The 24,176-nt window shown below is 40.6% G+C and overlaps 1 protein-coding gene across 2 annotated transcripts in view; it reads right to left on the reverse strand.

The window, feature by feature from the left end:
- SH3RF1 (SH3 domain containing ring finger 1) overlaps positions 1-24,176 on the reverse strand; it is a 132,358-nt gene that overhangs the window by 29,919 nt on the left and 78,263 nt on the right. Inside the window, exons 4-6 of one of the 2 annotated variants that reach the window (XM_018560048.1) lie at positions 13,510-13,605; positions 2,565-2,864; positions 758-868 (exon numbers count right to left, since the gene is read on the reverse strand). In XM_018560048.1, the coding sequence (XP_018415550.1) occupies positions 758-868; positions 2,565-2,864; positions 13,510-13,605 (507 nt within the window). The remainder of the gene's footprint in view (positions 1-757; positions 869-2,564; positions 2,865-13,509; positions 13,606-24,176) is intronic. The other variant, XM_018560049.1, reaches the window with a different exon arrangement.

Below are 24,176 nucleotides of genomic sequence, written 5' to 3' on the forward strand. Positions count from 1 at the left end.
ATATATGAGACGGTGGAATGTTTTAGTATTTTTGTAAATCCAGCAGTAAAAAGATATACGTGAACTTATTACTTCTTCCCAAAATGAAAAGATGTTACTTTCTCATTAATTCAAAAGCATAAAGAAAGCATACTAGCTCCTTACTCATTGAATGTACTTGCTTCAAAAGGTAAAAGATGCCAGGCCTCCTGTTTCCTTACTCAGTGAAAGGCGAGACTTCTGCTTTCTCACTAAGACGTTTAGGTTTAGCATTTACTTCAGAACACAAAGAAATGAAGTTAGACCTTCGACTTCACAGAAGAAAGATCTTAAGCCTGTTTTTCCCTCAAAGATCAGAAAGACATAAAACCTGTCAAGCTTTTTCAGACCTGGAAGACTATGATTTCCTCCCACAGAAGCTTCTGATTCTCAGAGATCAGAGGAAAGTTGGGAATGCAAATTCAGAGATCAGAGAGTGACTAAACTTAATATTCTGGTGCAGACAGGGAAAAAAGGTTATCGTCACCTACTCCTAGTGATGTCTGTTACTTCTTCTAGTACAAAAAGAAACAGCATATTTGAAAGGGGTATCCTATAGGAAAGCTATTAGGAATTTACTCCAGAGCAAGAGAATGTTAAGTTAATTATCTTCCATACAAAAATGTGGTGGAGCCAATCATTTGCAGCAAAGTTTAGGCATTAAGACTGTTTTCTGGCCAAGAAAAAAAACAAAACAGGAGGCTCACTAATGCAGAAAACAATCAGGCCTACTACTTACTCCTAAAGCAGCTTGGTAGGCGACATCCGGTGGGAATGTAAATGTAGGGCCACTTATTACAGGGCTGCTCGGGGGTGGGGTCACAATTAGCCCTGCAGTACTGATATGGACCTAACAAATTAAGGAAGAAAAAAAAAGAAAAATTAAATTTCTAATTTTTGATTTAACTATTAAAGAGGCATGATCACTCTAAAGATTTACTATGTGTACATACATGTATGCATTTATTGATTTCATTATTTAGGAAGCAAAAATGTGAGGCCTAATATCAAAGTAAATGGCCGAAATTTAACAAAAATGAAAATATTGGCTCCGGTTTTTAATTCTGCCCAACAGTCTGCTAACTTTGCAGTCCTCATTATATTCTGTAAAGTTACACTCAATTGTATTATGGTATTTCAATCTATTCAGCATACACTGACAGAAAGATCCATGTAATAAGTAGTTCGGACCTTATGCCTCTTTTTACTGTATCAGCATAATGATATGTCCAAACTGTGGGGTGAGACCCCTTAAAATATGATTCCTTTCATATATGCTGAAGAAAAGGCAATGTGGCTTTTCTTTTTAACTTGACTGCTTGCTTCTAATGAGAATGTAATGTAGTGGTAAACAAATAACTAGAACCGTTAATAGTCACATCATGGTACAGTATTTTGGACATTCATTTCAGGTTCTCAAATTTCCAGTTGGCACAACTAATGCTCTATTAAATTAAATAATTGGTGACATGATCAGATATAAACCTTCTCCCAGACCATTTGTATGACATACTTTCCATATTCTCATGCTAAGTAAGCAAGATAGTAAATTCCAATTAAATAATAAAGAAGAACTGCGGGTATTTTTTAAAATTAGCTCTTGCGAGTTGAGCTACCCCAGCACTGCAAAGAATAACTCCTCGTTTTGGTCTAGGGAGGAAAATAAAGTTATACTGACCCGATCCTACAGGCTGGCCGGCTTCCTGAAACCCGTCTCCTACTCCACTGCAGCGATGGTATGTCTCTCGTCGTCCTTAAGTCCTATACACAGTGTACTGAATGTGATGACTTGGAGACCTTAGACCACTGCAGATGAGGGGGAAGGGACCAGGGACTGGTCTTAGAGCAAACCGGCTGTGGGGCTAACTGAGAGAAAGCTAAAGGTATATGGCCAGCTAGAAGAAAATACATTTTTCTCTTCTTTGGTGCTACTTTGGCTGCCTATTTGAAGTACAAATGTTCACATATATAGGATTAAGGCATAGACTCCCGGAGCAATTAGCAGTGATATAAACAGTATGGACCTGCAGAAGCACAGAGGATGTGGTGGTAAGAATGCACTAATGTTAAATTAGAAAAAATGTTTGTTTTCTTTTCTCATGAAAAGGGCAAATCTCAAAATAGTAACACAAGACACAAGAGACCTAAACACGTATATTCTTTACCCTGCACTGAGAGAAGCTGACATGGAATCTATGTGATGACAATATGGATATCACCTTGTTACCCATGTCAAATCAATCAAATTCTTCATTTCATTTTCTATCTATAGGCAACATGGACAATTTTTTTTATAAATACTAGGCTGGATGTTAGTGTCATTGATGCCATAATATGGCATCAATGACACTAATATGGCATTCTTTGGATGTTTTTTTTCCCATTTTTAGTTGCAATAAAAGCAGTGTGTGTGCCAATATGATAAAATTCAACAAGACAAGCATGGTATTTCATTCAGTAAGCAGGAGTAGTAGACTTAGAAAATGTTACAGAGATGTGGATTTTCGCAAAAGGGCAGAATTATTTCTGGAGGCTATCTTCCTCACCTGAGAAGGTGCGCTACAAGACAGGCCAGACAGCTCGCTTATCCTGGCGGCAGCTGTGGGATTGCTGGAACTGATGAGCACTGGGGGGCTGATCTCCATGGAATGGCGGTTCTGCACAGACTGCGATGACTTGTTGGACATGGTGAGTGAGGTGAAGGAGTGGCGCTTTTTGGTGTTCTTCTTGGCATCAGTGTGCTTTTGGGAAGAGCTGATATGTGTTGTTCCAGATGTACCTTCCCCAGAGTCCACTACTCCTGACGGCTTGTCCAACTCTATAAGCTGCTTCGCTGCGGAATTAAACTGAAAAAAAAGAGACATGGTTTACAGCTAGAATCACACACTAAAGCAAAAACATCTTAAATTATGCACACAGGGGATTTTTCTCTAGAGGATAAAATAAGACACAACAGCATATAACCTGTGGCTCTTTTAGCTGCCAAGGACCTTAAAGTGGCAGCATTCCTATAAACAGCAGACTGGGACAGCTACAGCTAAATGAGTCAGAGAAGTTTGCCTCCTTGCTATGCCCCTGCTCCGCACATATGGTTTATATTGATTTTCAGTTAGTCTGAGAAAAGTAAACAGCTTATGCTGGACTTCCTCTTTAGAAAGCCCAGTTGTGTCATGGGTGCACCCCTATGAAATTGTTATTTAAAAAAAGAAAGTTAAACGAGTAATCAATAATGAGTTTACATGATTTAAAACCTGGTAAACCACATACAATTATAAACCATGACCAAAAACCAAGTGTTACAGCCTTTTAATAAATTGTACCTTATCTAGATATACATTGAATCGCTATCATGAGAAAGGATTAGTATAAATAAATAAGCCGGTGAAACAAAGGATGCTTTTGATTCTAATACAACCTAAATCTGTACAGCCCTGTTAATATATCTGGCGTCCGGGCCACACCAATTACGAAAAGCACAGAAGATTACCTCGGAGTTTTGTCAGCTTTCCTCTAGGCTTTATTTTCCACTTAATTAGGATATTTGCTTATCTCCTGAAAATATTACACGGAAAAAGATTTGCCTGCTGATTACTGGGCAAAGAAAGGTATTCCTGTACCCATGGGATCCATGCAAGACTGGCATTTCCTTCTGCTAGACAGGCAAGGAAGATGGCTACAAAAAGCAAACAGATGTCTCCTTATCTGTTTAATTAGCCACACTTACATGTACAAATACGAAGAAGCCCCCGGGTTATTTAATTAACAGTGGTTTAAAGTACAAGGATTTATTGGCAGACCATAATGATTACAAAATACAGCAAGCTAAACATGACACTAGCAAAAAAAGAGTATTAAGAATAAACTTGATTCACGGATGTTTGACATACCGACACCACCATGCCTAGAATTACACCAAACACAAATTATTAGTTCTAAAGGAAAACAAACAATCTCCTACACTGTAATAAAAACAAAAAGACAAATATTTCACAAATCTGAGGATATGCCGAGGTTTTTTCTTCTTCTTTTTTGCATCCCCAGAATGAGGCAAGTGCCTTTTTGGCATTCAGAATGAGGCAAATGCAGTTGTGACATATATGGGTTAAACTGCCATCCCATGTACCACCAAGTTTATATCTGGAATATATAAAACGGGCAGACAATCTGACATGCATAAAAAGTAAAGGGTAGCAAAATGGGGAAAATCTCTACTACTCTCTGACAGCAGTGCATTTTTACACCTTCCTCCATATAGGGCTTCAATGAAAGGACATCACACAAGCATGTCTGAAGGTGATTTTTCAGAGAAGTCGCCACATGAAGGAACTCCGCATAGAGATGCTCACACTGTGAAGGATTCTGCCCTTTTGAACAGATCTAAGATGAAAGCTAGAGACTATAAAAATTGCATGATTAACTGCTAAAGAAATGATGAAAATCCAAGTTATGCACATGACGTATAGAAACAGAAAGATGAGGTATGGAGAGGTATAACAAGCAATCAGCTCTAAGGTTTTAAGTGACTCATGCCATTCCTCATTGCTATTTCACATGTGCAAAGAGAAATGTGGTAGGTAAACTCAGGCCCTCCAGCTGGGGCCAAACTAAAAATCCCATCATGCGTGTCTGTCAGAGTCTTGCAATGACTAATGGGATCTGTAGTTGCACCACAGCAGGAGGGATGAAGATTGCCTACCCCTGTTATAGATTTTCTACAGCTCCCTTTTTCATGCCACAGCTCTCAAGCAACCCACAATTGTTGGAATTTTGACTTTATCACCGATCACTTCCCAATGGCTGGATTTTATATGGACTCACCTCAGTCAAAAGAAAAAAAACGATTTGAGCCAGTTAAGAAAGGAATAATATTATTGTATCCAGGTACCCTGGACACAGACAAAAACTGCCATTCAGGCATTTCAAAGGGGGGAGAGGGAGAGAGAGAGGGGAGAGGGAGAGAGAGAGGGGAGAGGGAGAGAGGGAGGGAGGGAGAGAGAGAGAGAGAGGGAGGGAGAGAGAGAGAGAGAGAGAGAGAGAGAGAGAGAGAGAGAGAGAGAGGGAGAGAGAGCGTGCGCATTGGAGCTGCTTTACCGGCCATGGGTCTGTATTTCTGTTCATCAAGTTCTGACATTTGCACAGCCAGACATATGATCATTTTCTTTGTTACATATATAGACTATAGAAGTAAAGTGGTGTGTGTTCTCTCTCATCCTCCCAGCCTAATGACAGTGAAAGAGAAGAAGGCTGATGAGGTAATCTGTCTGCTCAACCTGCCCTCTCCTCCTATTAGTATGCTCCATGTCATCACATTTAGATTGTAAGGCCTCACGGGCAGGGCCCTCCTTACCATCTTGTCTTGAATTGTATTGTAATGTCTTCCTTATATTGTAAAGCGCTGCGCAAACTGTTGGCACTATAAAAATCCTGTATAATAATAATTTGCATGCAACACACCTGATTGGTGACCTTCTCCAAGATTAAGTATGGCTGTATAAGGAATTGCAAAAGGCCGATAAGACTAAATTCGGTATTCACAATAGTTGCATTTAAAAAATATATATATATTTACGTACATGATTAAAGAATGTAAAGATGTACGTAGTAGGGATGAACTGATACTGGGTTTTCGGTATCGAGTATGAGTGCGATATTTATATTTCGGTACTTCGGGTAGCATTGAGCCGGCTGCCCGGGCATCCAGGAAGCCGTGCAGGCTGCCATTACCGGCTTGTTGATTTGACGGGAAGCCGACTCCATGATGTTTGGCCAAGAAGCCGGCACCCCAGCCAATCAGCAGGGAGCTGGCATCCCAGACAATCAGGAAGCTGGGAGGCGGGTCATTTCTTGATTGGCCGGCTCGATGGTGATTGGCCTGGGATGCCAGCTTCCCAGGCAATCAGCATCGAGCCGGCTTCCAGGCCAATCAAAAATTCAGAAGGCGGGTCTTCACCCGCTGCCCAGCTTCCTGATTGGCTGGGAGGCCGTCTCCATGCTGTTTGGCCCGGGAAGCCGGCTTCCCAGCCAATTAGCATGGAGCCAGCTTCCTGGCCATTCAGTAAGCCAGGAGGCATTTCATTACCTGCAGCCCGGCTTTCTGATTGGCCGGGAAGCCGGTTCCATGTTCCCTCACGGCACTGCCGTTTAGGGGAAATCTCCCTCTGACCGGAAGCTCCAGTATCGGTGTATCCCTAGTATGTAGAAAAAAGAGTTCCAGGGAAAAATATTATTAAAAGGGGGCTATCCACGCAATGCAAAGCTTAACTGCTTGTTTTCACATTGGGGCTAAAATTACAAAGTTATACTCACCTGATCCTCAAAATCAGCCGACGGTCACAGCACTCCCTCAAGCCTGTCTCCTCCTACATTGCAGGGATGGCATGTCCCTCGGCGTCCTCAAATCCAATACAGTGTGTATTGGATGTGATGACACAAGGATCCTTAGACCGCTGCAGCAAAGGGGAAGAGACGCTGGAAGGACTATTCTAACAGCAAGCTGGCTCTGAGAATCAGGTGAATATAACTTTGCTATCTTCAGCCCTAGACCAAAATGAGCCCTTAACCCTTGGGGTGGGTAGGTCCACTGCAAGGGTTAATAATATTTTACCCCCACATTCTGCTTCAGCAATAAAGACAAAAACTGATTGGTTATCATTAGCAGCATCGTCTTTTTCCTGTGTTCTAGTCATATATCCTCCCTCACCCCTTAGTGCTTCTTAATAACAATGGAACACTGAACACCTAACACACATTTTCCTAAATAAAAGCGTGTCAATGGTCATATGTTCTCAGCTAGGGAAGGAATCTTCTATACATCAAATAAATCATTCAACTTTACTGCTGCTGAACTAATCCGCTCTTGGGTACCAAAATGAGTTGATGTCATGGGGGACCGGCAAAAACAATGTAAAAAAAGAACGTACGTTTGCCAGGGTTTCCCAGGTAATAAGGTTTTCTTTCAATTCCCACTTACTTCATTCCTACAAGTTTTATTGCGGCAATTACTTTCCTAATACAAGTAATAATGCGTTCAGTTTATTTTGGCTCTACAAACTATTAAGAAGGTGGAAAAGCTTTGGATAGAGGAATTATTCTCACTCTATGTGTTCAACCTGTTGCAAGCAAACTGGAGTCTCATGTCCAGATGTCTTAGCGAGCTGTGTTTGAAAATGAACAAGGTCATATTTTACACTCATACACCAATAATATTGTATAGTGCACTATAAATTACAGCCAGAAATGTTGCCTCTGAATTGAAACATTACCACAGAAGGTGCTCAGTGGACAAGTGCTTCGAGTTCATTTGGAGAGCGTAAACAGACCTTGTAATAACGAATGCTCAAATAACATCCTTTTACAAGGCTTGCCACTAGGTGTTGGCATATTTAATTCTATACTACATCACAATTCCACTTTGCCCCAGGCACGTGGTTAAACTTTTATATCCACTCATCATTTCATTCATCTTAGTCCTTGTTTTCTGACAGACCCTTGATGGGCCAGTGGAATTCTATGGAATGGGTAGACACATGGCAGAATCAGTAGGCTAGCTAGAGTTTCAAAATTAAAGCTGCCCCCTAGACAAAGTATACTTTATAGTAACAAAGAACACTTTTTCTTACAACTTGTCAGCTTGAATATATGATGCTATAAAATGAAACTGCTTAAATAAAGCTCCACTTTTGCAAATGCTAGATACAGAAGTGCTACGCAAGCCATTTTGTAACATAATCGTATTAAATATTCTTTATCTTTCTATTTTAATCTGCAGACGCTGCAATTTTCTAAAATGGCCAGAAATTCAAAATCTCTTCTCCTTGCATACAACAACCTGAGGGGTGAATTGTACACTGTACCGAATGCCCTTCCCTGAAACGCATTTAAAGGAGAACTATGAGGTGAGTGAAAATCACTCAGCCTCACAGTTCGAGTCGACGTGACACAATGAAATTGTCATACGTCGGCTCAATATATCGGGAAGTGAGCGAACACATACCGTGGCTCGCTCACTTCTCGATCATGTCCCTGCAGAGAGCCGTGACTGTCACTCACGGCTCTCTGCGGGGATTCCCCCCTCCCCTGTCCGATCCTCCAGCGATGACTGCTGGAACGGACGGGGGAGGAGACGAGTACAGCTGGCTCTGCCTCTAGATAGGCAGAGCCAGCTGTCAATCACGCAGCTGGGTGGATCCAGACAGTAATGTCGAGATCCGTCCCGGCTTAGGCGGTCTCAGTATACCGCGAGCTGTAGCTCCAAAGCTAACAGATGTTTCTCCCCTTTACTTAGTAAGTAGTATTTTTTGCAAGCAGACAGACTTGTCTAAAGGTGTAGGTAGTTCCTCATTGAGCAGAGTTTTGGTAATCTTAGTATGGTCTTCTCTAAACCATGTTAGGAAGGCGGAAGAGTGCAGAGCAGGTCAGAATTCGGGATTGAAAAATAGGAAGGGGGGTTATTGGACCCTGTCTGGAGGACAAGCATTCTCTTTTTATTAGGCGATTCCATACTTTTAAGGTATAAGATAATTAGATAGGCAGGTCACCTAGTTTTGGGCAGAATTGGGGCTTTATCCAAGAAAGTGCTGTTAATTTCAAGGACAATATATTTTTTTCAAGGGACGTCCACGGGTTTTGTTTTTCTGTGTAATCAGTCCACAATTCTAGTTCATGCTGCTGCAGAGAAATACATGTATAAGTCTGGGAGAGCCAGGCCACTGGTATGTTTAGGGCATTTAAGGATTTTTCTGCTTATTCTAGATCTTTTGCGTGTCCAAATAAAATCACTAACAGCGGTAAAATCCTCCCAGGTTAAAGCCAATGGAGCCAAGAAGGAGTAGTCTAACGACTCAAGAGGGGAACAAAATTCCAGGCTGTCTGTAACAGGCCCTTGAGAGGGAACACTGCAGGCTACCCCTGAACTGTGAGTGGATCATAAGCCAAAGGGACCCAACCGTGAGATTGGTCTCTTGTGTTTGAGATCCAACATGTTCCACTGCAAGAAGTGACAACCTTGACTACTCATGAACCAACTGCAGGAAGCAAAAGAGGTTCAAAGAGCCAAAGGTGACTAGGTCACTGTAGGCAGTAGCAAGCACTAACCGAGGTTAAATCATAGGTCTCTTGCGATTAGGAACAGTGGCTGGAAGGTGATACCTCACACTGAATGGTGGGAAAAGAGCGCAAGAAGAGTGCACAGATGACCCTTCACCTAGTGATGCTGCACTCAATTCCTCAACATTTTAACCCTTTTCATGTAAACCGGATAGAAAAAGCCAACAGGTCTAATGAACAAACTACCTCCGAGTGATTGTCCCACACAGCATACTCATTAAGAAGTCTTCAGAAACTGGGTCACACCAGGGGCTGTGCCACAACTCTGGACCTGGAAAGTGTTTTGTAGTTAACCAACACAGTACACAGGGGTCTGGAAAGTGTCACAAGCAAAGCCCATTGCCCAAAGGTCCCTTTCCAGGCAGAAAAATAATTTTATAAAACACTTCCATCCTCTTGGGACACTAGCAAAAAATGGAGACATGCTGGGAGTGGGAGGGGTTGTACCAGGCTGGTCACGGCTCTCTTTTGTTTGCCAATGTCCAAATCCTTCAGTAGGCAGAAGTATAACCAGATTTTCTCCGAATCCTGTACCCCTCAATAAACAAGAAACTTTTTTTCCTTTTCTTTAGCAGCAAAGAAGCCGCCTTGGATCCAGAATAGAACTATTCCACACCGCCTGTAGCTGGAACGTATGTTCAGGCTCTGGAGCCACTCCAGAGATAGATATAGCTGGTGAACACTTCTGGAATTACTGCATGGACAAGTCTCATTGTACAATTTCAGCAGTGACCAGTGTGCCTGTGTTTTTCGAGGGAATAGCACTAGGGGATTTCATGTTATCTCATTTCTATGAGCTAATTTGATGTGTAATGCTGGAAGCATAATCCAATGTGTGCTCCCCTTGCAGCCTTCATGATGATATTTAGAATAATGTCTCAGACATGCACTTTCACTTTTGACTGCCATAACTCTTACGGCTACACTTAATACATTTGCAGTTAGCCCACAGGTATTAAAAAAAGCAACTAATCAACAGTAAGCCCTCATCAAGAACAATTTAGACAATTAACCAGATTTGACAGCAAATGTCTGGGTCAGATACAGTAAGGATGAATTAAGGTATCCTTAATCATCATCAATCATATCATCAGAGTTTATCATAAGCCACAGTGATATGTCATCGTTATGATTAATAGCTTTCTAAATGTGATCTATTGTGTTCCTCCTCACACATTTTTTTTTTTATTTTTTCAAACAGAACAACACTGTTCAAGTAAGACTGCTGCTAGGGAACTATGCATTTAACTGGATTATATTAATTAGGCACAAATTAGTTTCCTACAGTAATAACAGTGTACCTGTCATTTGAAAAGCTACATCTCAATCAGCGTTCCTATTAAACAATTATAAATGTTTTACCATTAGAAAACCATTCAACCAATAAACAATATTGGCTGCTTTAACAAGCGAAGTGATGAATGTAATGGTGTTTTAGCATTCAAGTTGAGACAGAGCACTGATGGGGAAAATGCTTTCTATGCTATAGAGCTAATTAAGGCCTTCGATAGATTCTGCTAATGCATATTTTACAATATGCAATAAAACCCCCCCAACAAAGAGTAAGACTCAGATCAACTTTCTTTCTGGTACAGCATGTGGGTTCTTTGCTTGTACCCTCTATAGAAATGTATGTGACCAACCTCTAGTTTGGGTTAGCCATGCTATGGAAGACTTTGTCATGGCATGGTAGCAGCCACAGTAACACAACAGATAGCCATTTCTAAAATCTAAATGTTTCCCAAATGAAACAGCTGGCTCAAACAGACACACTGTAAACAATCATACTTTAAGAGGAACAGGTACAGGTACAGCTTAAGAAAGGACTTAAACCAGCCTGGAGTCTGTGAAAAAGCATACCAATTTTAAATAAGTCAAATGTAGCCAAAGGCGACACTAACTAAATGCTAATTGTGATTTGCACAACTCTGAATGGGCAGCATCCAGACATATTGTGGGAAGGTACCAACTATCTTAAAAGAGAACTAAAGCCAAACCTTTTTTTTTGGCTTTAGTTCTCTTTTGGGTGACAGGAGTATATTTACTAATGTACTTCTGTGACCCAAAATCAGCAGTAGCCCTCTATATGCTGACAGCCAAGAGTTGCGCTGCAGCCAAGAAGGTGCCTGGTTGACCGTTGGCTCTGCCTCTCTAGAGCCAGCTGTGCTCACCCCCTCTCCCTCCAATGAGCACTGGTAGAATAGAGACAGGGGAGGGTGGAAACCCTGCGTGGAGCGGTGACCGTCAGTCACCACTCTCTGCATGGAGATCACTGTGAGTTGAGTGATCAGCAATTTGTGATTGCTCAGTTTTCGATCTATAGAGCCAGCGTGTGACAGCTGCAGTGTCACACACCGGCTCAAAGTATTGAGAAGAATACATTTTACTCTCCCAGTACTTCTCCTTTAATGTGCAGTTTTGCTATAGCAATACAGTCTCTGGTGTAAACTCAAACTACAGTACCATGCCCTGCAAATTATTCTAAATGGAGCAATCTAATTGGCCTACCAGAATGATTTATAGCACCTGCCAAGGCAATCTCAGCTATGTAGAACATTCTCAAAAAGTGGAAAAATTGTTCTGTTGAGACTGTAATTTGTAATCTCAGGGGACAAAGTTATTTTGCATATACTTTAGCCAGAGAGATTTACAGAACTACAGCTGAGGAGCATGTTTTATTATTCCAACTATTCATTGTTCTCATCACATTTTACATTTACATTCACATATTAAAAACACTATACCTTTCTAGAGATACTGTACTTGCTAATGGGTTTGGTGATGTGGATATATTATATCTGTCACTCTAGGGAATATCTGACATGCAATCAATTTTAAACAAAGCTAAATATGTTTTCTGGTCATTAAAAACTATGAATTCAAAATAATACTAGAGACAAGAACCGCCCCCCCATCCCCCATCTTTCTATTTACAATAAAATTGCATTCAACTATTATTATTAACTTTTTTAATAATGACTCCAGATCAAACAAACATACATTGCCCAGCAAAGTATTTCAATACTTTGTTGGCCCAAGCATTTACAGTCATCATGTTTCCAAACAGCTGGCTCCAACTTTCTAAAAAACTGTGGAACCAGCACACGATAATCTTCCAAATAAATTCACACTTTTTATTCCACATGCATCTGTACAAAGCACAACCGCACACCGGCTGTGCTTTGTACAGATGGATGTGGAATAAAGTTTGAATTTATTTGGAAGATTATCGTGAGCTGGTTCCACAGTTTTTGAGCCTATTACTCCGGAAGAGAGTCATCCGTGCAACGAATGTGGATTGCGAGGACCCATGATAGGGGTGAGCTGTGCAGTTCATGTTTTCAGTCCAACTTTCTAAGCTCTGCTTCCCTGAACTTCCTGTCCAGTACACGATCACAAGGGACAACAGCTGTCTATGCACTAGCATTGAGAAGGGAGGAGGTAGGGAGGAGGAGAAGGGAGGAGGAAGGGAGAAGGAGCAGGGGGTGGGGAGTGACTTGCCTTGCTGAGCCTTTGTGTTTGTGGAGAACAGCTTACTAGCAGACACAAGGGTGGCTCCATAGGAGTATTGCATGGGAAAGGAGGCAGCCTAAAAAAGGATATCCGAGGCAGCTCTCAAAGGACCAGCTGATTCTGCAGGAAGCCAAAACTTTTAAACATCAAAAAGCAGCATCCATTGAAATGGATTTTATCAGCATTTAAATGTACACTGAACAATAAATGCGCAATGACCAAATGGTTGTAAATGAGTAACCAAATGAATGTATTTTTTAGGAATGGATGTAATAGGAAAACAATTTGCAGAGAAGACAGATCCCTACACAGGTCACATACAGCACACAATTCTTAGATTTAGAATTCTGACATCACGCAGGAATTTTTCAGACTTAGGAATTTAACCCTTTTAGATGAAAATATCTTGACCTTAGGGCACCTTAATGAGGTACTAATGACTCTAGCAACATTTAAATTGTTTCACTGATTCATTTTGCACAAACTCTGCCAATTAATCATCTTCGTATATAATAAAGCCTGCCAGCATAGTGACTAACAGAAAAAAATATATCATACGTGGCAGCCAAAAAAAAGAGAACACTAAACAGACCTGTAGGAACAATGAACTGCAGTTCCAAAATGCCTTCTCGATGACAATGTAACATAATTATTTTCTGCTATGATTGTGGTAACCATCAACTAGTAACTGACAATGACTTCAACATATTCTATGAATGATGCAGACAAGGCAACACATGTGGCTTATTAATGTAGCCAAAGCAAGCGGGATGGGGAAAAGGTCATGCTCAGGTTTATGCAAGAAAATATAGTTTCAGGGTTCATTCTAAGAAACCAAGTTAATGTATCTATCATCAGGGGTATATTACTTACCTCCACATAGGAAATGGGGAATATTCCTATTTTGTCTCCCAGCATTCCTTCTGCCCAGTTTTCATCCACTCTGCGGATCACGGTGAGAATGTCATCCTGTACAGACAAGTAAAAATTATCTCAGCAGGCTGCCATCAGTGACTTCATTCCATAGTACTCTCTATAAGACTATTCCAAGAGCTTTACAATGATATAATGTAATGCATAGTAACTTGAATTCAGTAACTCGTGTACCTATAATGAGGTTCACATGTACTCTAGCATGCATTTTTTAAAAGAAGTTTAACAATCTTTAATTTCTTAATAGTTGGAAATCCTTGACCAATATTACAATTCTCCAATGGGTGCAGAAATGGTGCATGTGCAAATTTCATAAACCTCTTTCCTTGGACACTGTATTAAAGAAGAACTCTTCTGATGGTGAAATAATGGAATACAGTACAATAATGTGTAATTACTTCCTTTCTCAAATGAACCACTAGTTTATTATTGATACTTTGGTTTATTATTACTGTTAAAGCACAATTTGCATTTCAATTGTTGTGTTGGTAGAGCTCAGTTGCCACTGCCTCCCGAACAGTGAACTCCTGACCTCTCAAATGGCATACACACAACACACAATCAGTACTGATCGCCCATGAGCTCTGCATGTGTGGGCAATTTTTTTCTTTTTTATTGATGGTATTGTAGCTGATACGCCACCTCCCCCTGCATACCTAATGACAATGCTTGTCTTGGGAAAGCACAAGTTGCCAGAGACAAGAACTGTCAATCACAACTATATATTCATCTCCTTACTAGATGCGCATTCGAACAGCAGTGGGGGAATGGGGGCACGCTGTCAATCTTGCTATCTCCGGAACAACACCACACAGAAGGATGGTACGAAGTGCTACATGCACTCTGTCACCTGGGGACATAAGCAATCAGAACATGTTTGGCTAGACGTCTTCTTTAAGGCCAGACTAATTGAACCGCTATTCTTGCACTTCAGCATAAATGACTGAACTACTAGTATGCATGGGTCTGTGTATAAAAAGGACTTCACTAATGAAGAAGGATATTTTATCATCTGCCAGTTTTATGTGTACGGATTAGTACATTGCATTTCATAAAGGTAAATTGTAATGACAGAATCATAAAGGGGGGGTTATTGCTGAACACCGCTAATACAAATACTACTAGTCTAGCTGTCATGCTGACACATTGGATTCAATGCTTCCTGAGTCACTAACCTGAAACAATTAGAGTGATAAATAATTCTTATATACATTTATATGTATGTCATGATCCGAATCTGCAACACAAAAATTCTTGACAGTGTACAACAAGGCCACTTAAATACATGGATAGATAGCATTTGTTTTGGCGTTATAGTGTAATAGAACCACAAACATCAGCATATATTAGTGATATATGCAGAATTTGCATTTAAATGGATTTAGCAGTTATTAATGCATTTTAGCCACTAATGTGGCCATCATCAGGTCCTATTAATAAGCACTGGGGCAGATAAGCTTTCAGTAGCCGCAGTCCTATCAGTATAGTCACCGATGGATATCAATGGCCAGTGTTATAGTTCCACAACAGCCAGGGACTCCATTCTTACAATTAAGTGTTTTCCCCAGAAAAAAAGACACCCATTAAACTGGCATTCTGTCCATTTTCACTCGATAAACACTCTAACCGATTCCGAGTCATTATCACAACACAAAACATGAAAAATCCACTTACGAGCCCATCACAATAAATCATAGATCTCTTATCTATTTCTTAATTGATGTAGAAATTTGAAGGCACAAACGAGAATTGTTTAAAATACATTTCTTCTGCCTGCTCAAATAAATGGATCATCTGGCAGATGCAAATGGGGGGCATAACAATAGTTGTTTTGAAACAATACGATATTATCAGTATGCTTAGGATAAGCTGTTAGCAGTAACATATGGAAAACAAGCAAACTAACCATATGGATGGGAGGAAAACGAGAGCGCTGCTAAACTTTTAGCCGAGTCCTACTGACTTGATCGAAATTTGACCCCCCCATCAGTTTCTCTCCAATCGACTTTTGGTGTAGGAGCCAGTCCGAAAATTCTCAGCAAAAAATGAACTGCAGCCCATCAGCTGCAGTCACTGTTGAGGTTTTCTTACAGCGGCTTAGCACGATGGTGGGGTATAATTCCCCCATTCACACCTTTAAAAGGCAACCAGTGTATGGCCAGCTGTACAATATTCAGAAAAACAATGGGGGGAATTTATCAAAGCAGTTGCGAGTGTTTGAACGTGCACGGAAAATATTTGAACCAGATTTATCAAGCTAGTGTAATGTTGTTGATAAATGAGGTTTAACAAGTGCAGATGAAAACACGTGCAAAAAAAAGGTGCAAAAAACATTGGGGGGAATTTATCAAAGCAATTGCGAATGTTTGAACTTGCACAGAATATATTTGCACCACATTTATCAAGCTAGTGTAATGTTGTTGATAAATGAGGTTTAACAAGTGCAGATGAAAACACGTGCAAAAAAAAGGTGCAAAAAACATTGGGGGGAATTTATCAAAGCAATTGCGAATGTTTGAACTTGCACAGAATATATTTGCACCACATTTATCAAGCTAGTGTAATGTTGTTGATAAATGAGGTTTAACAAGTGCAGATGAAAACACGTGCAAAAAAGGTGCAAAAAACATGCAGTTGAAAAAGTAGTGCAAGCTCTGAAGAAAACAGGGGCACATGTTAAAATGCAGATTTGCACATTTAAAAAAAAATGATCTAAGAGGCTAAAACTGTCGCAAGTGCTTTGATAAATTCCCCCAATGTGTTAATACTTTAAAGAAATGTATTGTTGGCTGTTGTATGTGTCCTGTTCCTATAACTAAAAGAAGACAGGCAGGGAAAAGACTACTACTCACAGAGCTAAGCTACAGCAGACTGCAAAGAGGTACTGTGAATGGAGAGAGAGCCACACAGGGGTAAGCTATAAAAGAGGAAAAACCAAGAAAAGAGGGGGGAGAATGCAACCTAATCAATGTATCAATCCTAAGGTGCCATCATCCCTACAAAATAACAATTAAGAAGAGAACAGGGGACTTGGAATATAGCACCCAAGAAATATCTATTGCACAAAAAGATTTGTTTGTATAAAAATGAACACATTTTATTATTACATGGCCACATGTCAACTTCCCTATACACTTAGCATACGGTCACTAGGAGTCTGGGGCAGGAACGGTCACTAGGAGTCTGGGGCAGGAATGTTGTTGCACTGACAACTCATTACAGACTGAAAGGATCTCTTATAATTGGAAGTGCTATACGTATGACATTTTGGAGAGGCAGCATATTTTAGATCTATTTTGCCTTCCTTTTGCTATCCATCAACTACAACCTGAGAATATTGTTATTACTTCATAATGGACAGCGTTCTCTAAATGACCACTTGGGCACCTGCATTGCCTAGGCATAATGGAACCAATATAACTGTATTTCATTTTGTACTACATAATATACAAATACACAGACCATATAAGTGAAGCTTTGAGAAAGTATTCTCTATAAAATGGTCCGGAAGAAGCAGATAAAATCCATGAAAGGTGTCGACCTGCTAAGGGAAAAATAAATGTCATATGCTCATAAAATAGTACTGCAAGTCTCATAAAATGACTGTGTATATAAAGCAAATCAAAATGTTTTAATATCTATTTTGAATTTTAATAGTTTGTAATAATTTTTTTCTTTTTTACAAACAAATCTTTTTTGTGCAATATATCTTTCTTGGGTGCTATATTTAAACACAAATGAAAGTTATGGAAGATGAGGAGACACAGACTGAAAAGGAGTATGGTCAAGGTGTGGAATAAATAGAGGTGCATGGAGCAGGATGATGACCAGAGAGGTACACACGGTGAAGGTATGGAAGGGAAGCAAACAGGTTTGATGATAGGAGTGGTGCACACATTTAAAGGACCTCTAATGTCAGACCATATATACTATCCTGTTAGAACATCAGCATTGCAATAGGAATACATACTAGAGTTGTTCATACAGTGATCAAAGCCTACTTGAAAAATAATCCCTTTTATGTAATGAGTGCTGCCTTTTGTCTGCCCATCACTTTCAACAATTTCCTACATCTCTTTCCCTGCTACTTGATGTGATGCAATCTAGGTTTCTCAAGACTACATATCTCATCATGCATTGCTTCCAGCAAGCAATGCTGATGTTGCCTTGTGGGAAGTTCAGAGGCAAGCTTAGTTTGATCGGTGTCACAAGGAAGTGCACCCGAACTTCCTGGTTTGCAGTGGAGGATACTGAGGGCTGAGTGAAATTGTGTCAGTGCACCGAGGAAGTGCATCCAATGGACATCTTCAATAAGTAAGTTTACAAACTTGTAGATTAGTAATGTTATTAGAAGTGGGACAGAATTTATAGAAATTCAATACAGAAATATAATTTTTTTTTTTTTTTTTTGCCCATAGGTACCCTCTAAGGTATGCAAGTAAGGGAAACAAACATTTAAGATGGTAGAGGGTAAGGTATGGAAGCAGGGGAGGTGGAATAGGGAAAAGGGTGATAGAGAGGTGCACACAAGTAAAGTGTGGAAAAGAGAGAGAGGTGAACAGTTATGGGAAGAATAGACAAAGTTTCACAAGGGAGGAAAGAGAGGGAAAACTGTGTGGAAGATACAGATGTGTATATGTAACTGTATAGAGGGAAAAGCACAAAGAAAAACGCAAGCAATGAAGGGGTACAGGGGTTTTTAGAACAGTGCACAGGTAACCGCCAATGAGAGATATGTAGAATAGAACTGTGAAGGTTCCGATTTATCCAGGTCAGGGTACAGTGAGTGGTAACCGCTAAACTTATTCTATCATTTTGAAGATCTTTCACTACTCTTTTTGAAGATCTTTCACTACTCTTCACACAGGTAACCCCTTTATCCAATCACCTTAGCATGTGTCAAAGTAGATGTCGATTATTCAACAACATGACGTGAGGTTAAAAAAATTGTGGAACGCCTAAATCACACAATCCAATTGCCACAGTGTCATGGAGTACAGTTAAATGTGATAAACTACTATTATACATGTAGAATAAAAGGAAAGGCAAAAACACGAGTGTGGATGACAGATCTGCACAGTTCATTGTGGAAGAGGGACAGAGATAATGACAGAGATAGAAGCATAGACAAGTGTGAAGAAAGAGCCAGAAAAGTTAATGAAAAAGAGGTCATTGTCACTAGACTTGGCAGAAATTGGCTGTGCAAGAGCTTGTTAAAAGGGACCCTGTAATGTTTGTATATATTTTTTAATTCCCATGTTCAGGATAACAATAAAAAAAAAAAAGATCAAAAGCATCACAAGATCTTAAAAAGATCCAGTACGTAAACAGTGTAAGTGGCTGTGTGCTACCAGTACAGTGATTGATATAGATAGAGACATGTTCTACACAAACATTTCATGTCTGTGTTATAAGAAATATACACATGAAAGTAACAGTGGCATGAAATAGAATAGTGTTAAGACAGGAAGTGGTGGAGCAAAATGGCTGGCAGAAAACAACAGTGATCCAGGGTGGCGACATTATCGTGTAGTCTCAGTGTATGTGTACCAACATGCATATGAACATTAAAGTAGTACTAAAGGCTGGGTGTTTACCTAAATGCATTCTGTGCATTAGTTTAAAAAGACCCAGTACCTTTTTCTGTCCCTGGTCACCCCCCACATTTACCTGTGAACTGCTGTCACTGCCACTGGTCCCCAGAACTGTCTTTAGTTCCCCAAACTTCCTGGTTTGCAGTGGAGGATACTGAGGGCAGAGGAGCCATAGGCTCCCTATGCTATCAAAGTATGACGGTGGGAGCTGGGAGCATGGCTGGCCGCAAGCTGTGTGTGTCTATAGACGCACACAGCTACTTGCGTCTGTGGCCGGCAACACACATGCACGGGTGCCTTCATAGCAGCCGGCTAGCTGAAGGCGGCATCCGTGCAGGGGACAGGAGAGCAATGTGGGGACCCACTAGAGGACGAGGAATTGAACATTTTAAAATAAAAATAATGGAGGATTTGGGGGCCTCCCATTCATAAAAATGTGGAGGTTTAACTGCTTGAAGACCAGGTGTTTAGATCCCCTACCTGGCCAGGCAATTTTTCAGTGTTCAGCGCTGCGGTACTTTGACTGACATTTATTCCGTCACGCAACGCTGTACTGAAATGAATTTTATACCATTTTTTGGGGACAGATAGAGCTTTCTTTTGGTGGTATTTAATCACCACTGCGGGTTTTATTTTTTACTATATTCAGGAGAAAATCTAATTGTTATGAATGTGGCAATTCTTACTGAGGTAAATAAGTAGAAGAAAACTATTAAAAACAATTCCTTTTATTTCATCATACAACGTAACTCCTGAGTTTAGTGTCCCTTTAACCCTTGCAGTGTGGGTGGGCCTTACTACAAAAGTATTTTTTTTCCAGCCCGGTGTTTAATTTTAAATCCCACTCTCATGAACATTCAGAGCCTACTTGCTGCCACTTGCACTTTTCTTCTGCCACATCTAAAGACAGAACAGCTAGCTGGCACTGAATCTTGTGAATATTAACAGGGTTATTCACAAAAGCGTGAAGGGTTTGGAGAAGGCAGGAGAAGTGAACAATTTAGGAAAACATAGCAGAACCGGAAAATGAGCTGAATTAGAGAATTTTTCCAGTTCAGCTATGTTGTCCTAGATTGTTCCCTTCTCCTGCCTTCTCCAAACTCTTCACCCTTTTGTGAATAACCCTGGAAGTGATCAGAGTGTTGTTTTGGAGAACAGACAAGTGCTACAGCCATGTGAGCCCTGGCAGAGGAAAAGGGAGTCTACAGCAGCTTTTATTGAGACAAAGTTGTATTAGCCAGAGGCAAAGAAAATCTTCAACAGTTCAGCATGTTTGCTCTTGCAGCAGTCTGTGCAGTCAGGCACCATGATCACATTATCCTCCCTGAGAATACAACAAAGATCATAGCTCCAAGTGCCAACTAAATATAGCTTTGTGGCAAGGCCGCTCCATCCTAGTTATCTGCCACAGAGTGTTATGTACTACTTAAACAGTGCGCCTTTTATTATCTCGGTTATCTAGATCAGTGGTTCTCAACTCATGGGTCGCGACCCAAAAGTGGGTCACGAGCCCTTCTGCAGTGGGTCGCGGCGCCATCACGGCAATCACGGGTCGCCATCACGGAACCACAATCTTGTCATCATGATAATTCTCAAGTCAAAGACTACTTTCAGCTAGATAGAAGGGATTCAGAGGGACTCTGGAATTTACTAGCTCCAGTGATGCAGCTGCTGCTACGCATATTGTTACAATGTCATTTTCCGACACTGATACTAAAGGCAGACACCAGAAGGATTTTGTTCAAAAAGATTTGTTTTTGAGACGTTCATTACATTTTCTAATAGTTAATTGGGTTAAAACTATGGATGCACCAATACCGATGCAGAGTATTTGGGCGAGTACGAGTGCACCGATAACTGAGCTTCCGGTATCAGGAAGCCAGGCAGTGAGTCATTACACGCTAACCGGCTTCCTGATTGGCCGGGAAGCTGGCTCCATGCTCCCTCGTCACTTGGTGACGAGGAAGCATGGAGCCGACTTCCTGTCTAATCTGGAGGCTGGGCATTGTGTAATGACTTGCCGTCTAGCTTCCTGATTGGTCAGGAAGGTGACCAATCAGGAAGCGAGTCATTACCATAAAGATTTGTTTTTGAGACATTCATTACATTTTCTAACTAGTAACGGTGCCAAGCATTTGGGCGAGTACGAGTGCTCGCCCAAATGCTCCGATGCCTAGCCTGATACCTGAGCTTCCGGTATCAGGAAGCCGGGCAGCAAGCCCTTCTTTAGTTTTCCGCAGGCAGCCTGTAGTGGGTGGAGCCTGATGGGCCCCTCCCACAGTCCTGCTCTCTGCACAGACTATGTATTATTATTATACAGGATTTATATAGCACCAATAGTTTGCACAGCGCTTTACAATATAAGGAAGACATTACAGTCACAATACAATTTAAGACAAGATGGTAAGGAGGGCCCTGCCCGTGAGGGCTTACAATCTAAAAAAGCACAGTGATGATGTTGCTGCTGCTTTTACAAGTGTGAATTTAGTGCAGGATATGTATCCTTTGTGGCCATTAAGCGGTATATTTAAATAAAAGCTTCTGTGCCCAGAGTTTAGCTGTAAAGATTTTATTTATATACATAAAAGATATTTACTATGTGACTGCATCAGACTATCTCACATATAGATCATTGTTCAAGCAATTGCACAGTAAAGGTCTTTTAAAAGTATTTCACAGTCTACAACATATACGCTGTGGTCAGCTCCAATTCATTCCCTCTGCATATTTTTCTTGGAAACAATTTATCAAACTATTTTAATCATCCACATTGGAAACCTTTATTTTTTTAAGGCACTGCTTTGGATTTGTGGAAAAAGTAGAACATGTTTCATGAATTAAAAGGTGTGTATGTGGTAATCCATGAGTCAGCGAAGCGTAACAAAGTGAAACATATAACTTGAAGTGTGGCTGTCACAAAAATACAAATCCCACTTCTTGTAGAACTCAGATGGCCCCCATCCACTCTCTTTAGTACTCAAGTTGTCACATAATTAGCATCTCCCCAGAGGAGACCAAGCAGGCCAAGTAAGAACACTCCAATCCAAGATATACGAAGTATGCCTAATGTCTTCACAGCGTTACCAATACATTTTTCTGTCCAACAATCTAGTTTTGCTTTTGCCACAAGCCAACAAAAGCCTGTTTGCTTTGAGGAGCATGAAGAAAAAGTGCCTATCTTTTAAGTAACTGAACATCTAAACTTACAAGTTGACTGCTAAACCTGAAAGTAACTCCATGCACATTAAATGTTAACTTCAGAAATCAGCAATTTTGTGTCTAAAATAAGTAACTGCTCCGGAATAGTAAACTCTTCTATATTTCTCCTTACTCTAATCTGAAAGCCAAACTCTAGGCAAGAAATAACAGGATAAAATGAATAGCATATTAAAAGAGAAGATAACACTACCAGCTTTTGCTGTAATATTCACCTCCAATCCAGAGATTTCCCCCAGAGTACTTTTAGTCTGCCACCAGATGTTCTCAGTCTGAGGGCCAGCATCATGTAGCCCACTTTCTCTGAGCCCAGGTCATCCTGGACCCGTCCAAGCATATGAGTGGAAAGTGAAAGGAAAACATCACAGTGATGAGCTCATCTCTCGTCATTCTGCTTTCTCCTATTGGCATGTTTTTTGGCAAAACATGAACTGACTTACTCCTTGTACTGTTTCTTCCCCTCACACTCCAGCTATGCTGTAAAAAGACTGCAAAAGGACGATTCCTGGTTAAATTCATGTACTTAATAAAAAATAAATTAAAAAAAAAGAATTTCATGATATATTAATAAATGCAGAGCCGCATCCAGTGGTGGAACTATCGCCATAGCGACCCAGGAGGCCGCTATGGGGCCAAGGGCACAGGGGGGGCCCCGGCCAGGACAGGGAACAACATTTTGCTACGGGCCCTGTGATTTCTAGCTACGCCCGTGTGCGTCTTTTATATCTGCCTAGAGTTCAGTTTCAATGCAACAAAGCTTCACTTACCTTTTCTTTCCTTAAACTTCATCCAATTTTTTATTTTGTTTTGGACAGCGGGGGAACGGTTAGAACTTCTAAATCAGGCTTATATTGCTGTCTGTGTCCTGTTGGGGAGTTTCCCTCTACTTTTTCCTGTCCTATTTTTCTCCTACAAGGTAACAGTCAGAAATAAAATTCTGTAGCGCCCAGATGTGTCCCCTGCACTGCTTACAGCGATTGGACCGTCATTAACAATCGTGGTGCTTGCAGTGATAATCATGGATGACGCCCTGAGTATCAAACTTGTGGAGGATGAAGATCACCAGCACACAAGTAGAAGCAATGAATCTTTATGCCAATTTATTGAAGTGATATGTCACAACTGTCATATAGCCAACGTTGCGGGGGCACGCAGGGTCCCTTCTTCAAGTCTACATAGTAACTATATATAAAATACAGAAAAAGCGTAATAATGCCAACTGTGGCTTCCTTACAATTATCAAGCCTTCTATGTCCAATTCATAGAAGATTTAATTTCATGCTAAAAAGATCTGCTTTGTAACTCTTCAAGGTTTCACAAGTCAAATATTAGCACAAATCCAGTATTACACATTATCACACGTGTGCTCTGTGTGAATATATAGTGACAGCCTTGCAAATTAGACTAAGGCAAAACCAATTTGCAGTTGTTGGTAATGTAAACAAGTGTCTACCAACCGTCAGATTACCCACAATGTACTTGTAAAACATGCAGCTTAAACAAGCAAGTTGCAGCTGTTTTATGTAATTCCTCCACTTTTGCTGTCTGATATACTCAATACGTAACATGCATTAGTCAGGTCCTTATAAAAACTGCACTGGCTGAATACGGAGGCTGATATTCTGAAACCTTCTTCTAAGAATCCTAGTTGCCTGGTTGTTATGTAGATCTCACTGGTTCAATACTCAGGAGTGTGTCAGATGAGGAAGATTATTCTGCAAGCTTACCTCTTCAAGGGTGGCCATACTCTAATATTTCCTAACCCCCCCCCCCCAATAGGTTTTTTATTCTTGCAGC

This window comes from Nanorana parkeri, unplaced genomic scaffold (genome assembly GCF_000935625.1).
Source record: "Nanorana parkeri isolate BGI_ZX_2015 unplaced genomic scaffold, ASM93562v1 scaffold428, whole genome shotgun sequence".
NCBI classification, from domain to species: Eukaryota; Metazoa; Chordata; class Amphibia; order Anura; family Dicroglossidae; genus Nanorana; species Nanorana parkeri.